At 43.2% G+C, this 14,671-nt stretch overlaps 1 protein-coding gene across 2 annotated transcripts in view; it reads left to right on the top strand.

Moving 5' to 3' along the window:
* Positions 1–14,671, top strand: part of fkbp15a (FKBP prolyl isomerase family member 15a) — an 85,337-nt gene that overhangs the window by 69,957 nt on the left and 709 nt on the right. For both annotated transcript variants that reach the window (XM_078550414.1, XM_078550415.1), the window contains exons 24-28: positions 233–325; positions 4,571–4,693; positions 5,756–5,863; positions 9,097–9,977; positions 14,289–14,394. In XM_078550414.1, the coding sequence (XP_078406540.1) occupies positions 233–325; positions 4,571–4,693; positions 5,756–5,863; positions 9,097–9,977; positions 14,289–14,394 (1,311 nt within the window). The remainder of the gene's footprint in view (positions 1–232; positions 326–4,570; positions 4,694–5,755; positions 5,864–9,096; positions 9,978–14,288; positions 14,395–14,671) is intronic.

The following is a 14,671-nucleotide window of genomic DNA, read 5'->3' as shown; positions in this document are numbered from 1 at the left end:
ATGTGTATCAGCAGATATTATTTACTATTGATAAACGGTTTTGAACTACTAGGTTACAAGAGCTCGCTTAACTTTCTGCTCACAGTATTTAGCCACTATTCAGGCAATCACTTACAGCTGATTAACTGTAACAGTTTATTGTTCCTGTTCAGTGGAAGAGGGTGATGGGCATGGCTCTGCATTTGAAACACTGCTACATTTTCACATTGTGATTCTTTTTGTCATTCTCCAGTTGGCATCATTGAAACAGTCTCGTCACGTGGAGGAAGAGAGGGTCTCATCCCTCCAGGAACAGGCAGATGAGCTGCAAACGCTGAAGGAGCGGGTAATGATGTTTGTTCTGACATGGAACATACTATGTTAAAATTGTTGAGGTATTCAATTCTGCACAAAGCTAAGCTTTGTCCAGTCTTGTTGTTGTGGGGATGCCGATGGGGTGGGATAGTATTGTGAGACTAGCCGGCAGGGTGACATAAATATAATAACAGAAGGAGACCATAAGATAGAACTTCCATTTTCAAAGCATCTTTCATGTCCTTGGAGCAGGCAGATAGTTAGGATTATACTGGACAGTTATGAAACACACCTGTAGTACTGTGTAGAGTTTCTTACCCTAAGGAAGGATATACTTGCTCTAGGGGGAGTGCAGCGCAGGCTCTCCAGACTGGTTCCTGGGATGTGGGGATTTCCCTATGAGGAGAGATTGAGTAAACTAGGCCTATATTCCCTGGAGTTTAGAAGAATGAGCAATGATCTAAGTGACACATAAAATTTATAAGAGGTTTGACAGGATAGATGGTGAGAGGATGTTCTCCCTGGCTGGGGAACCTAGAACATGAGATCTTGGAATAGGGGGTTGACCATTTGGGACTGGGCTGGGGAGAAATTTCTTCACTCAGTGTTATGAATCTTTGGAATTCTCTACTCTAGAGAGTTGTCGGTGCTCATTTGTTGAGTATATTTGAGGTGGAGGCCGATAGATTTTTCGGCACTAAGAGAATTGAGGGAACCAACAAGAGGGAAAACCTTGCTAGATCTTGTCCTCACCAATCTACTTGTCACAAATACATCTGTCTTTGATGGTTTGGTAGAGGTGACCACTGTGCAGTCCTTGTAGAGACAAAGTCTTTTCTTGATACTGAAGATACCATCCATTGTATTGTGTGGTACTACCACCTTGTTAAATGGGATAGATTCAGAACAGATCTATCAGCTCAAAACTGGGTCTCCATGGGGCACTGTGGGCCATAGCAGCAGCAGAATTGTATACAACCACAATCTGTAACCTCATGGACTGGCATATCCCCCACTTTATCATTATCATCAAGTCAATTGATCACCTTTGTTAAATGGAGAACATGCCAGGAGCAGCACCAGGCATACCTAAAAATGTGTCAACCTGGTGAAGTTACAACACAGGACTCCGTGCATGCCAAACAGTGGAAACAGCATGCGATAGTCAAAGCTAAGTGGTCCCACGACGAATGGATAAGATTCAAGCTCTGCGGTCCTGCCACATCCAGCCATGAATGGTGGTCAATTAAAAAAACTCACTGGAGGAGGAAGTGGCTCCACAAATATCCCGATCCTTAATAATGGGGGAGCCCAGTACATTGATGCAAAAGTCAAGGCTGAAACATTCGCAACAATTTCGGTCAGAAGTGTTGAGTGGATGATCCATCTCTGCCTCCTCTGGAGGTCCTCCAGCATCACAGATGCCATTCTTCAGCTAATTTGATTCATTTGATGTGATATCAAAAGATGGCTGAAGGCACTGGACACTGCGAAGACTATGAGATGACCCCTGACAATGTCCTGGCAGTAGTTCTGAAGACTTGTGCTCCATAACTAGACCCTAGCCAAGCAGTTCCAATACAGTTACAACACTGGCATCTACCCAACAATGTGGAAAATTGTCTGGGTATGTCCTGTCCACAGAAAGCAGGGTAAATCCAATATGGCCAATGACTGACCAATCAGCCTAGTCTCGATCATCACAAAGTGATGGACAGTGTCATCAAGCGGCACATACTCAGCAATAATCTGCTCACTGATGCTCAGTTTGGGTTCTGACAGGGCCACTCGGCTCCTGACCTCATTACAGCCTTGGTCCAAACATGGACAGAAGAGCTGAATTCCCTTGACATCAAGGCAGCACTTGACCTAGTGCGGCATCAAGGAGCCTTAGAAAAACTGAAGTCAGTGGGAATCGTGGAAAACACTCCACTGTCTGGAGTCATACCTAGCGTAAAGGAAGATGGTTGCAGTTGTTGGAGGCCAAGCATCTCAGTCCCAGGACATTGCAGGAATTGCTCAGGGTGGTGACCTAGGCCCATCCATCTTCAGCTGCTTCATCAATTACCTTCCCTCTATCATAAGGTCAGAAGTGGTAATGTTTGCTGCTGATGACTGCACAATGTTCAGTACCATTCACAGCTCTTCAGACACTGAAGCAGTCAGACCTGAGCAATGTTAAGGCTTAGGCTGATAAGTGGCAAATTACAATCGTGCCACACAAGTGCCAGGCAATGACCATTTCCACCAAGAGAGAATCCAAACATCTCCTCTTGACATTCATTGCCATTGTCATTGCTGAACCCTGCACTATCAACATCCTATGGTTACCATTGACCAGAAACTGAACTGGGCCAGCCATATAAACACTGGCTACAAGGGCAGGTCAGTGGCTGGGAATTTAAAAAAATGTTTTTAATTCATTCACGGGATGTGGGCTTCGCTGGCTGGGCCAGCATTTATTGCCCATCCCTAGTTGCCCTTGAGAAAATGGTGGTGAGCTGCCTTCTTGAACCACTGTAGTCCATATGATGTAGGTACACCCACAGTGCTATTAGGAAGGGAGTTCCAGGATTTTGACCCAGCGACAGTGAAGGAACGACGATATATTTCCAAGGCAGGATGGTGAATGGCTTAGAGGGCAACTTCCAGGTGGGAGTCTTCCCATCTATCTGCTGTCCTCGTTCTTCTAGATGGTAGTGGTTGTGGGTTTGGGATGTGCTGTTGAAGCAGTCTTTGTGAAATCCTGCAGTGCACCTTGTAGATGGTACGCTGCTGCTACTATGCGTTGGTGGTGGAGGGAGTGAATGTTTGTGGATGTGGTGCCAGTAACTGCAACGAGTAACTTGCCTCCTGTCTCTCCACCATTAACAAGGCACAAGTCAGGAGTGTGCAATACTCTCCCATTGCCTGGATGAGTATGACTCCAACAACACTCAAGAGACTTGATGGCCAGCCAGGACAAAGCAGCTTACTTGGTGGGTACGCCTCCCACCACCTTAAACATTCACTTCCTCCACCACTTATGCACAGTGGCAGCAGTGTGTACCCTATACAAGATGCACTGCAGCAACTTACCAAGCCTCCTTCAGCAGCATCTTCTAAACCCATGACCTCTACCATCTATAAGGACAAGGCAGTAGACGCATGGGAGCGCCACCCACCTGTAAGTTCCCGTTCAAGTCCCACACTAGCCTGACTTGGAACTATATCACTGTTCCTTCACCGTCTTTGGATCAAAATCTCAGAACTCACTTCCTAACAGCACTGTTTTTACCTGCACCTGATAGACTGCAGTGGTTCAAGCTGGCAGCTCACCACCACCTCCTCAAGGGCAGTTAGGGATGGGTGACAAATGCTGGCCTAGCCAGTGATGCCCACGTCTCGTGAAATAATTAGGAAAAGTATGGGGATAGTGCAGCAAGGTGGAGTTCCTTGGCCCCAAATATTTTCTTTTGCCTATTCTTTCTTCAGTGTCTCACCTCCTAGCATCGGACTTCAACTATCTTTCCACTGATCAGACTTTGTTGATAAAATCTCTTGTTATAAAAGGTCCTCTGACTCATGAAGCATTAGAATTCTACTGGCACCAATTACCCTCAGAAATGCAGATTTTTCCACTCAGGTAATCTTTCCCAGATTTAAAAATACCCTGCAACAATCTTAAAGAGTTGGCTGAGTTCTGTAGATGCTGGTTGTACTTGGAATGCTCAAGTCCATTGGTGGGCAACCTGCGGCCCACGGGCCACATGCGGCCCATCAGGGTTCCTAGCGAGCCATCTTGTTGACCGTTGCCCACGTGCAGGGCTGCCAGATTCCACTGGTTTCCATCCGTTTAGTTTTTTTTTCCCTACCGGCGTTACTAAAGTGATACGCATGTAAAGCAAGTGCACGTGACGTGTGGTGTATGCTGATTGCACACAACATTGACTGTGAGAGCCGTGCGCTCCCTCCACGTCCAATCAAAGTGCTGCCATGGTTCAATTGGCACACCCTGCAAAATTTCATTCATGGGGCCATGGTTAATGCACATGCCCAATTTCAATCTTGCGGCCCACCGAAATGAAGCAGGGCCACTCATGCGGCCCACTCGCCACCCCAGGTTGCCCTTCACTGCTCTAGTCAAACTAGCTCTTGTGTTTGCTAACTCAGCAGATGTTGCTATCTAATAACATTTCCTCAATCATAGAATTTAACTGCAATTTGTTTGACTTCTCAGATATACTCTGAATCAGATGTTGCGCAGTGTGTTTGATAAAGTGTCTCTGTATTTCAGTATTTATCCCTGCAGAGCAGAGCTACTACAATGAAGGAACACTACGACAGCCAAATCAGTGAGCTGCAACGACAGGTCTCTGCAACCAGTGATACATCACATTCAGGCGACACTGCTGAGGAGGTATGGAGAGTGAACTATCATTAGCAGTAAAGCAATGATAGATGCTCAGGTATTGTAGACTGGCTATTATTGCTTTTTGGTTTTAATGGTGTTTTGGCCCTTGCTTTTCCGTACATCCAACCTAGCCAAGTTCTCGGAGCTCTGATAATATGCAGCAGCCACTAGAAGGTGCATGAGAGTAGACTAGGGCTTGCTGTCATTTTGTTTTAATTCCCTCTGAGAGGGAAGCGCTTGCTTATCGTTGTTAAGAATTGGGACACTAGGTGACAGAGGAAAATGGATACAAACCCAGGTCTGACTGCTCCATGGTTCTGCTGTTCAGGGCTCCACTGAGCTTAAAGGTAAATGTGGTGTTGAAAAATTGACCTTCCAGTAGATCCAGTAGGTGACCTGACTTTGGCTGCCCCAGTGACCTGATATCCTGAACACAGCAGTCACCCATAAACGTGTGTTTTAAATTGTCCCTGGATAACATAGAGTGTACCTTTGTGCCTGTTCTGTGATCATGAAACTGGAAGCACTGATGCCTTATTCCTTGTAGGTGCTCAATCAAAGATGTTTCAGTTGTCCCTCTGGAAAATCAGATCCCTTGTTCCTTCAGTTGAAGGGATTGTAAAAGTGTGTCTGTGTGTGAAAATATGTTCGGTCGACTGAAGGCTGTTGCACAAAAAAATATTTTTTCTCCAATTCCTTCACCTTCACTCCTTCCTCTCCTCTGAGCCGTGCATAAAAGAAGTGTGGGGCCATCCCAACCAAGTGGTTGGTGGTTGTGCATTTCAAGTATATGACTTCTGTAAGCTGTCATCCAGAAATTAGAGCAGACATCACACTGCTGCATAGTATGATGTGCTCTTCTGGACTTCGATTAGAGGCATTTTGATGGGTCACTGTGGAAAGACCATTCCTCTGCAGCTAACTTGCACCTGACTTGAGCATGCTCGGTGGTGAAACTGGTAATGATGGAAACTCTCACTTTCCCAGTGGTTCTGTCATTCATTTTGAAAAGTCAACCTCAAAACCTGTGTGCGATGAGCTGTAGGGTGACACACAATTCTTTTGCAGGTGAAGAAAATCATGAACGGCGTATTTCAGTCATTGCGAGGAGAGTTTGACCTGGACGAAATGTACAATGGCAGAGGAGTTCTCAGCATCATCATGAACACTATCAAGGTATAGACTTTGTAACCGGCCGGCACCAAAGAGTCAGAGGTTGGGCTTGCTTGTATACCTGACACCTATGATTAAAACCCACTGTCTAGACCTGGATATATATATATTTTTTTTTTTGATGCAATCCTTTCCTTTGCCTATTCCCTCAGATTTCAAAATAAACATCATGTGCAAGTATAGCTAATGTACAAGGTACCCAGCTAGCCTCTAGCTAATGTACAAGGTACCCAGCTAGCCTCCTTGAAGGCTGAGTTGCTGTGCCGCCTCCTGTAAGAGTGGATTTGGAGTTTGGTGTGTCTCTTTCTCACACTGTAACACTGTGCACACAACAACAACTTGCCAACAATATAGTCCCTTTATGCAGTGAAACATTTTGAAGCACTTCACAAGAACAAGATCAGGCACAAGTTGACACATAGCCGCATATTAGAACAGGCTTGGTCGAAGAATTGCATTTTTGAAGGATTTTAGAAGAGTAGAGAGACAGTTTTAAGGAGGGAAGGCCAGAGTCCTTTTTAGGCCCTTGGCAGCTGAAGCCACAGTCCCCAATGCTGGAAATGTGGAGTGGACAAGAGGCCAGAATTGGAGAATGCAGAGTTTTTCCACATCTGTTGCACTGCAAATGGTGGGAATATACCAAAACCCATACCGTGCCTGCATTTTCCTGAGAGAGGGGTTGAAGAAAGAAGGGAAATCTATTTACCAGTCTTCCCTGACTCAAGCCTATCCCTTGAATTTTTGCACAAAAGACCGTAACTTTAGCACAACAGGGTATTGTTTTTTTTCAAGAGGCACAAATCCTGTTGAAAGGACAGGACTCACTGGAAGCAATATAAGAAAATGCAAAAACACGTTAAAAGACCGATCAAAGGAACAAAGATGATACAGAAAAAACATAGAAATAGAGGCTAAACACAAATGAGCAAACATTCTTTCAGTTCAACAGGGCAGTCAGAACAAGTATTCACAAGAGAAGATATGTGACAACCGAGGAAAATCAGTAGCTGCAATTATAAATGCTAAAAGAGCTCAAAAACAAATCCCTAGAGAAAGATGGTATTCATTCCAGAAGGCTGAGGGAATGATCTGTGAGGTACTGACTACTGTTATAAGAGAGTCTTTGGATATTTGGATGTGCCAATAGATTGGGAAAAGGCATATTCAAAAATGACAAAACATACATGAGCAACTACAGCCCTCTTAGCCTTCCATTCCATGTAAAAGTAGTGGAACTCATTATCAGAAGTAAACTTGAGCATTATTTAAAATTCAGTAAACAGCATGGATTCAGAAGGGAAAAATCCTGACTGAACAACTTCTGAAATTGAGGAAGTGCTACCCAAACTAGACTGTGGAAAGCTGCAACATGACTTCCAACTGAGAGTTTCACCTGAGAGGCTATCACCCATTTTCAAAAGTTATAGGAATCCAGGGTAAATCCTGGGAATGGTTAAGAAATTGGCTGAAAGTTAGGTAATCTCATGTACTTGAGTTAGTTCAGAGTGTGGCAAGTATTGAGTGAATGGCTCCAGAGCCCACTGTTTCTAATCTACACACATGACCTGGATTGAGAAACCCAATGCAAAATGGTGAAATTTGCCAATGATACTAAAAATTGGAAGATTCCACTCAGAAATTACAGAATGAATTGGGCAAAATGAGCGAGTGGGCAGAACAATAATAGCCAGTGAAACTTATTGCAGACAGGAGTATAGTACTGCATGTAGAGAGGAAAAATAAGCAACACATGCACTCGGTCAATGGTGCTGAAAGAGATTTTGTATTCTGAGTAAATTAAATATGTCCAACCAATGCAGAACAACAGTCAAAGCCAACAGGATGTTGAAAGTAATTGCCAAATAACCACGTCAGAGAGGAAGTCATGAGTTCTGGTTCGGCCAGACCTTGAGTACTGTGTCCATTTCTGATGGCTGTGACACAAGACATTCACCTGCGGTGGTAGTGCAGGGGAGGGTAATTAGGCTGAATTCCCCTGAGTTGAGGATCTGAGTTATGAGGAAAGACTGGAGTAGTGTGTTTTTCAGCCTGGAAAGACTGTTTGAGGAGTGATCTTATAGAATTATAACACTTAAAGGACTGGAAAGGTAAATTGGGAATAAATTGTAGGACAGGAATGTGTGCATTCAAAGCACTAAACAATTTTTAGGATTAACATCAGGAAATTCTCCCTCACGCACAGAAATCAACATAGAATAGACTTTCAGGAATTTTAGCAGACTGAAAATTCTGGGATTATTTTTAAACAATTGGATGCTGAAATGCATGGAAACTACAGTGGAGGAATCAGCCATTCAGCCCAACCAGTTTGTGTTGGTGGTTACTCTCCATCTAAGCAAATAGACCTAATTGCATGTACCTTCCTGGTTCCCACATCCCATTAAACTCTTCCTTCATCCACCTATCTAATCTGATCTTGAATGTTGACAAGAGTTTCTTTTCGGCCATTAACCATGGAAGTGGATTCCACATAGCCTCAACTGTGTGAAGAAGTTTCTGCTGTTCTCTGTTCTGAATCTCTCTTTATGGTTTCTTTATTCTTGACCCTTTGACTATTAGAAATAGTGTGCTTCTATCTAGTCTGTCTCGTCCTGTAATGATTTTAAAGATTTCCATTTTATCATCCCATAAATGGAGCAACTTTAGGATATTTCTGGCTGGATGAATTAAAATTGACCCCATGCAAAAAAAATATGTTTGGTTGTTCTGGTGTTTGGTTCCACAGTCACCCAAATGACCCATCACCTGAGAGGTTTGACAATGCTGACAGGCTGTTTGAATTGTTGCATCACACCTAATCCAGTGCTATTCTCACTTCCCCTCCACACACATTCTGATCATTAAGTTGAAATTGAGCACCCAGGGGCACCATTTTTTGCTGTCCCTCCCGCTGTCCCTCCTCCTGCTGCCCTAGCTGTAATATCTAACTCCCCATAAATAGGGGTTAACCTTGGGACACTCTCAGCCTGAGTAGCTCAGCAATGCACTGACTAAACTGGCAAAGCCATTAGGCAATCCCACGATTGTCCTTTAAGAAATGAGACAGTTTGTTGGCAACTATTTCAGTACAGACTGGGGGAATAAAACTTGTATGGATCAGTCTGGACAGTACACCGCTAACTGATCCATCATGGGACCCAGCAGTAACTTTTTATGCCTCAGTGCTGGTGATACAGTTTGATCTACAAGTACATTGTCTTGTTCTTTCCTGACAGGTGGTTACCCTGCAGCTCTTGATAAGTGGCCAAGAACAGCCAATCATGAAGAAAGACAATGAGGATGAAGAATCTGAGGAGGAGACTGAGGAACGGGCAGCTCCTTCGATTGGGAGTCTGAGTACTAAGGTGAATACCTATATCACAGAAAAGCCAAAGAGTGCGGCATTGGGTGAGGAGCATTCCACAGCATCTGAAGCTGATCAGTTAAATGATGTGACTTTATCATCTGGTCATTCTCATGAGGCGGTTGAGCTTAAACTAGATCACTCTGAGGCCAGAGGTTCGAAAGCAACACAGCTGGAGTTGGAACAGTCGGAGGCAGTTCTGAGCCCTACCCAGAACATTGCTGTAGGTAGACTTGGTGCAAGTGTGGCAGACAGTCAGGAGGACGCAACAGGGGACTTGGGAAAACAGACAGGTGAGGGAGAGACGGAGAAGAAAGTAGAATCGCCTCTGTCTGACCTACAAAGTGAAAGACCTCATCACCAATCAGAGGTCCTTGAACATGAAAGGACAGTGGAGAAAAGCCTTAACCCAATGGATGGGGCTCAGCATTGTGAGTCAGGCAATGCCTCCGTTTTAAACAATTCAACAGCTAGTGAAAGACACGAGGAGCAATCTCAAACACTCAGTTTTGAAAGTGGGGATAGCAGCGCTGGAATTCAGGAGGAGCCTCGGCCTTCAGAACCTCTGCATGGAATAGTCCCAGATCTCAATGGGGATGAAGAGAGCCCAGAAATTCCAGAGGGTCCAGTGTTCAACCCAAATGAGACTCCCTCGGAACTGGAGACATTGCATGTGACGGAATGTGGTTCCAATGGCACAACAACAACTGAAGAACCCAAATCTAAATCTGTCTCCACACCAAACCCCTCCAGGTAAATAGCGTATAACTCAAGGCAATCGCAAAGTTTATGGGTTTCCCAAACTTGGGGTGTCCTTGGAAGCAGAAAATAAGATAGTCTGATTGCACAGAATTCTGGGTCAACATGCCCAAGTGGAAATTAAATGAAATGGTTGAATTCATTCAGAAAGCCGTAGCTATATAATAGGATTACATAGGTGCTCCTGTGAGGTAACCAGCCTTTAAGGATAAGAAGTTTATAAAATATTTCAAATATTTTGGCTTTAACTGTTCGCTTTGTGTGTGCACTTTAGTGTTCCAGGTATAGCTCCCTTGAGGGTTTGGCTTCCAACCTCTTGCTGTGCCTTCAAGCTAGGTGCCATTTGTAAGATGCATATTTATAATCCTATCAAGGTCCTATGTAATTGTAATAAGACACCTATAATCTTGTACTTCAAATCTTTTGTAATAAAGACTAATATACCATTTACCTTCCTAATTGCTTGCTGGACCTGCATGTTAGCTTGCTGTGATTCGTGTATAAGGACACTTACCTCTCTGTGAATATCAACAGAACTTCACACCTTTTCAAGCAACCACTTTTTCAGTTGATTGACAGATAACTGCCGCTGCTAGGCATTTTCATTAGACCCTTGGTTACCCACTATTTCCAGAATGCTTTTTGTATTTTCTGCTGTGATAACAGATAAAAGGTATTTGTTTAATATCTCTGCTGTTTTCTTATTCTCCATTATAATTTCTCCCTCTAAGGGGACCCTCAGAATTTCTTCCTTTTTACATGCCTAAAGAAGCTGTTACAATCTTGTTTTGTGGCTCTTGCTAATTTACTCTCCTATCGTATTTTTTTCTTCATATCTATTTTTGGTTATCTTATTCTGAATTCCAAAATCCTCAGGGTTACTACTCCTTTTAGCAACATAAGCCTCTTCCTTTGATCTAATTCTGTCTTTAACTTCTTGTTTGCCATGGTTGGGCCACTTTTTTGTGGGGCTTTATTCCTTATGGGAATGTATATTTGTTGTGAATTATAAATTAATTCTTTAAAAGTTTGCTGTTACTTATCTACTGTCATATCAATTAATCTACTTTCCCAATCTACCTTAACCGACTTGTCCTTTGTACCTACGTAGTTTGTTTTGTGCCAATTTCAAACCTTAGCTTTGGACTTAATTAAAAGCACTTCTAAACATGATGTAAATTTCAACACATTATGATCACTGTTCCCCAGAGGCTGCTTTACTACAAGGTTATTTATTGATTCTTTCTCATTGCACTATACTAGATCTAAAATGGCCTGTCCCCTAGTTGGTTCCTTGACATACTGATCTAGAAAACCATCTTGTGTATATTCCATGAACTCGTTCTCCACTTGATCTCTTCAAATTTGGTTTGCTTATTCCATAGGAAGGTTAAAGTCCTTCATGACTGCTGTATTGCCTTTGTCGCAACAACTGTTTGGAGGCTTATAACCTATGGATTGAGGCTGTCCACAAACTTCCAAATGCTGCATTTATGCACACCTTCAGCACTGCCTCCCCTATATAACCTTATTTTTACTTATTTAATCAAAATTAGGGGCTCATTATTAAACTACCTAAGTTCCTGATCTTTGGGGGAAAGATTTGTTCACGTATCACCATTTAAAAGTGACTTCACAGACTAGGTAGATCCCCAAGAGGCAAACAGCGCTGCGGGCTGCCAAGTGCAAGGATCTGCCTGGGTTTCCCCATTGATATCATTGAGGAAACCAGTGCTCCTTGATTTTTTTTTTTGTTTATCAATTCCTTTATTTTATTATTTGCTTAGCTCTCCATATATCAGATTTTATTTTAATGAAAATTCAAAATCTTTTAATGTTACTATTCTCCAGTTAGTTAACTTTAATTTTATATCCTTAAATCTGATATAATTAAATTTAGTGTTTAATAATTTATGCCCTTGGTTACAAAATAAATTACTCACTTGGCTATAATTCCACAGGTATCATCACTCCTCTAATATCACCTTATCAGAATATGAATTTTCTTCAGATTCGTCTCTGCTCTCTTCCTCTATCATGTTTCACGGTCACTGCTCTCTGCTCATGTACTCCTGTTCTACGTTTTTCCCTTTCTAAAGGGAATTGGATATATACTAGAAAAGGATCAATTTGTAAGGCTAGTAGGGAAAAGAGACAATTTGGCTAGCTTTTTTAAAGGGTGTCATCGAGTGTATCCCAGGTGTGATGGGCTGAATGGCCATCTCCTGTGCTGCATGATTTTATATGCATTTTCTCACCTTCTTTGGTCTTTATCCAATTGTTGGTTCTCCTGCCTAATTTTTAAAAAAATTTTAAAAATTCATTTACGGGTTGTGAGCGTTGCTGGCTAGGCCAGCATTTATTGTCCTTGAGAAGGTGGTGGTCAGCTGTCTTGAACTGCCGCAGTCCATGTGATATGCACATGGTGTTTGAATGAATTGGTTGAGTGCTCCATTTCCATATAGTTAGCACTTTCCAATAACTGAAGTAGATCTCAATCGCATGTGAGTGGGATGGGAGATGTGCTTACTTCTCTTTCTCTCAGCCCCCCACACCTCATCTAAGTGAGCATATAGGCCCTAAATTGGAATACTTTCCTTAAACCTCTATACCTGTCTACCTGTCGTCTCCTCTGCGATGCCTTTAATAACTATTTCTTTAGCTAAGCATTTGGTCACCTGACCTAATATCTTCTCGTGACTCAGTGTCACTTTTATTTGATAGTGCTTCTGTGAAGTAACTTTTTACATTTAACATTTTACTATGTTAAAGATGCTATATACGTACAAGTGAACTGAAATGTGATCAGTGTTGCAGGCGCACGTCGACAGAACCTGTCTTAGTCATGTAGAACCCAGGAACTGAGAGCACTGATTAACCTTTGAGTGGAATCTAAGCTAACACTCCCAAGTGCAGTACTGAGAGAGTGCTGCACTGTGGAAGATGTCATCTTTTAGAGGAGGTGTTAGGCTGAGACCATGTCTGCCCCCTCAGGTGGATGTAAACGATCCCTGAGCACTATTTGAAGGAAATGCAGTGGAGTTCTCCTCAATATTCTGGCCAATATTTGTCCCTTAAGCAATATCACGTTTTTAAAAACTACTTGGTTTGTTGGGGGCTTGCTATGTGCAGATTGGCTACATATGAACATACGAGTTAGGAGCAGGAGTAGGCCATTTGGCTCCTCTAGCCAGCACCTCCATTCAGTAAGATCATGGCAGATCTTATTGTGGTCTCAAGTCCACATTCTGCCTACCTCCAATAACCTTGACTCCCTTGTTAGTCAAGAATCTATCTACCTCGGCCTTAAAAATATTCATTGACCGTGCTTCCACCGCTCTCCAGCTATCAGAGTTCCAAAGACTCCTGACTCTGAGAAAAAAATTCTTCTCATCTCTATTGTAAATGGGAGACAGAATCACAGAGTCTGACAGTGCAGAAGAGGCTCTTCGTCCCATCGAGTCTGTACCGACACCTGACCTACCTACCTAATCCCATTTACCAGCACTTGGCCCATAGCCTTGAATGTTATGACATGCCAAGTGCTCATCCAGGTACTTTTTAAAGGATGTGAGGCAACCCGCCTCCACCACCCTCCCTTATTTTTAAACCATGCCCCTATTTCTAGTCTCTCCCGCAAGGGGAAACATCCTTTCAGCATCTACCCTGTCAAGTCATCTTAGGATCTTGAATGCTTCAAAATGATCACCTCTAATTCATTCTTGTAAGATAACCACCCTACTCCAGCCCCTCCCTCCCCACCCCCAATCCCAGATATGAGTCAATACTACATTGACCACATTTCAAAAGTACTTCATTGACTGTAAAAGGCTTTCAGACATCCTTGGTTCATGAAAGGTGCTATAGAAATGCAAAGCTTTTTGCTCAGCTCTGCTGCCTGTGTTGCTTTGTTTTGGTGCTGCTTATCTTTATCAGGTAACTTTTTGGGATTTTATAATTGGCTTGAGAACTTCCTGGACAGGGGGAGAAGACAACCAGCCCGGGTTCCCCTCTCCTGATCTCCATCCAGTGACTCCTGCTGGATAGTCTGTGTGGGCCAGATCAAGCTTGACTGGGTTGATGCCACCCCCCACCCCCGCACCACCCTGGTTGAATAGCCTGCTGGCACTTGCTACCTCAACTTAACAGATGAAGAACGAGCAGTTGGGCTACTAGATTTTTTTTGAAGAACCTTGTGCTAGCCACTATTAGGGAAAGAGCAGAACACTAAAATAAACATGTACAGCTCCATTAAAAATGAACAGGAAACCCTGACATGGTGACCCTGTGATCTTTTACCTTTAGTCTTTTCAGTGATGATGATGACGATGACGGCTTGTTCAAACCGGTGACTCTGAAAGTGGGGAAGATGGCAAAGAAGGAGGAAGAAGAGGAGGATGAAGAGGAAGTGGTAAGGAAATGAGGATCTCATTGCTGCAATAGTGAGGCAGAATGAGGGCAGTGTTGCCTTGGTAATGTCCTGTGGTGTAAAGGGAGTTGTGAACTGTGGGTTTATAGTGTAAAGGAGGGTGGAGAACTGAGGGTTTATAGTATAATAGAGGTGGGGTAAATAACTTGGATGTAACAAAGTGTTGGACATTGGGAACCTGAAGTGTGATTCCAGGTTTAATCTAACCTCATTCCTGCTACCATTCAGTGGCAGTGAATGTGTGTTAAGTGCCTGTGGA

The sequence above is a fragment of the Cetorhinus maximus genome, chromosome 10 (genome assembly GCF_964194155.1).
Source record: "Cetorhinus maximus chromosome 10, sCetMax3.hap1.1, whole genome shotgun sequence".
NCBI classification, from domain to species: Eukaryota; Metazoa; Chordata; class Chondrichthyes; order Lamniformes; family Cetorhinidae; genus Cetorhinus; species Cetorhinus maximus.
This window is presented reverse-complemented; position numbering and strand designations above follow the sequence as displayed.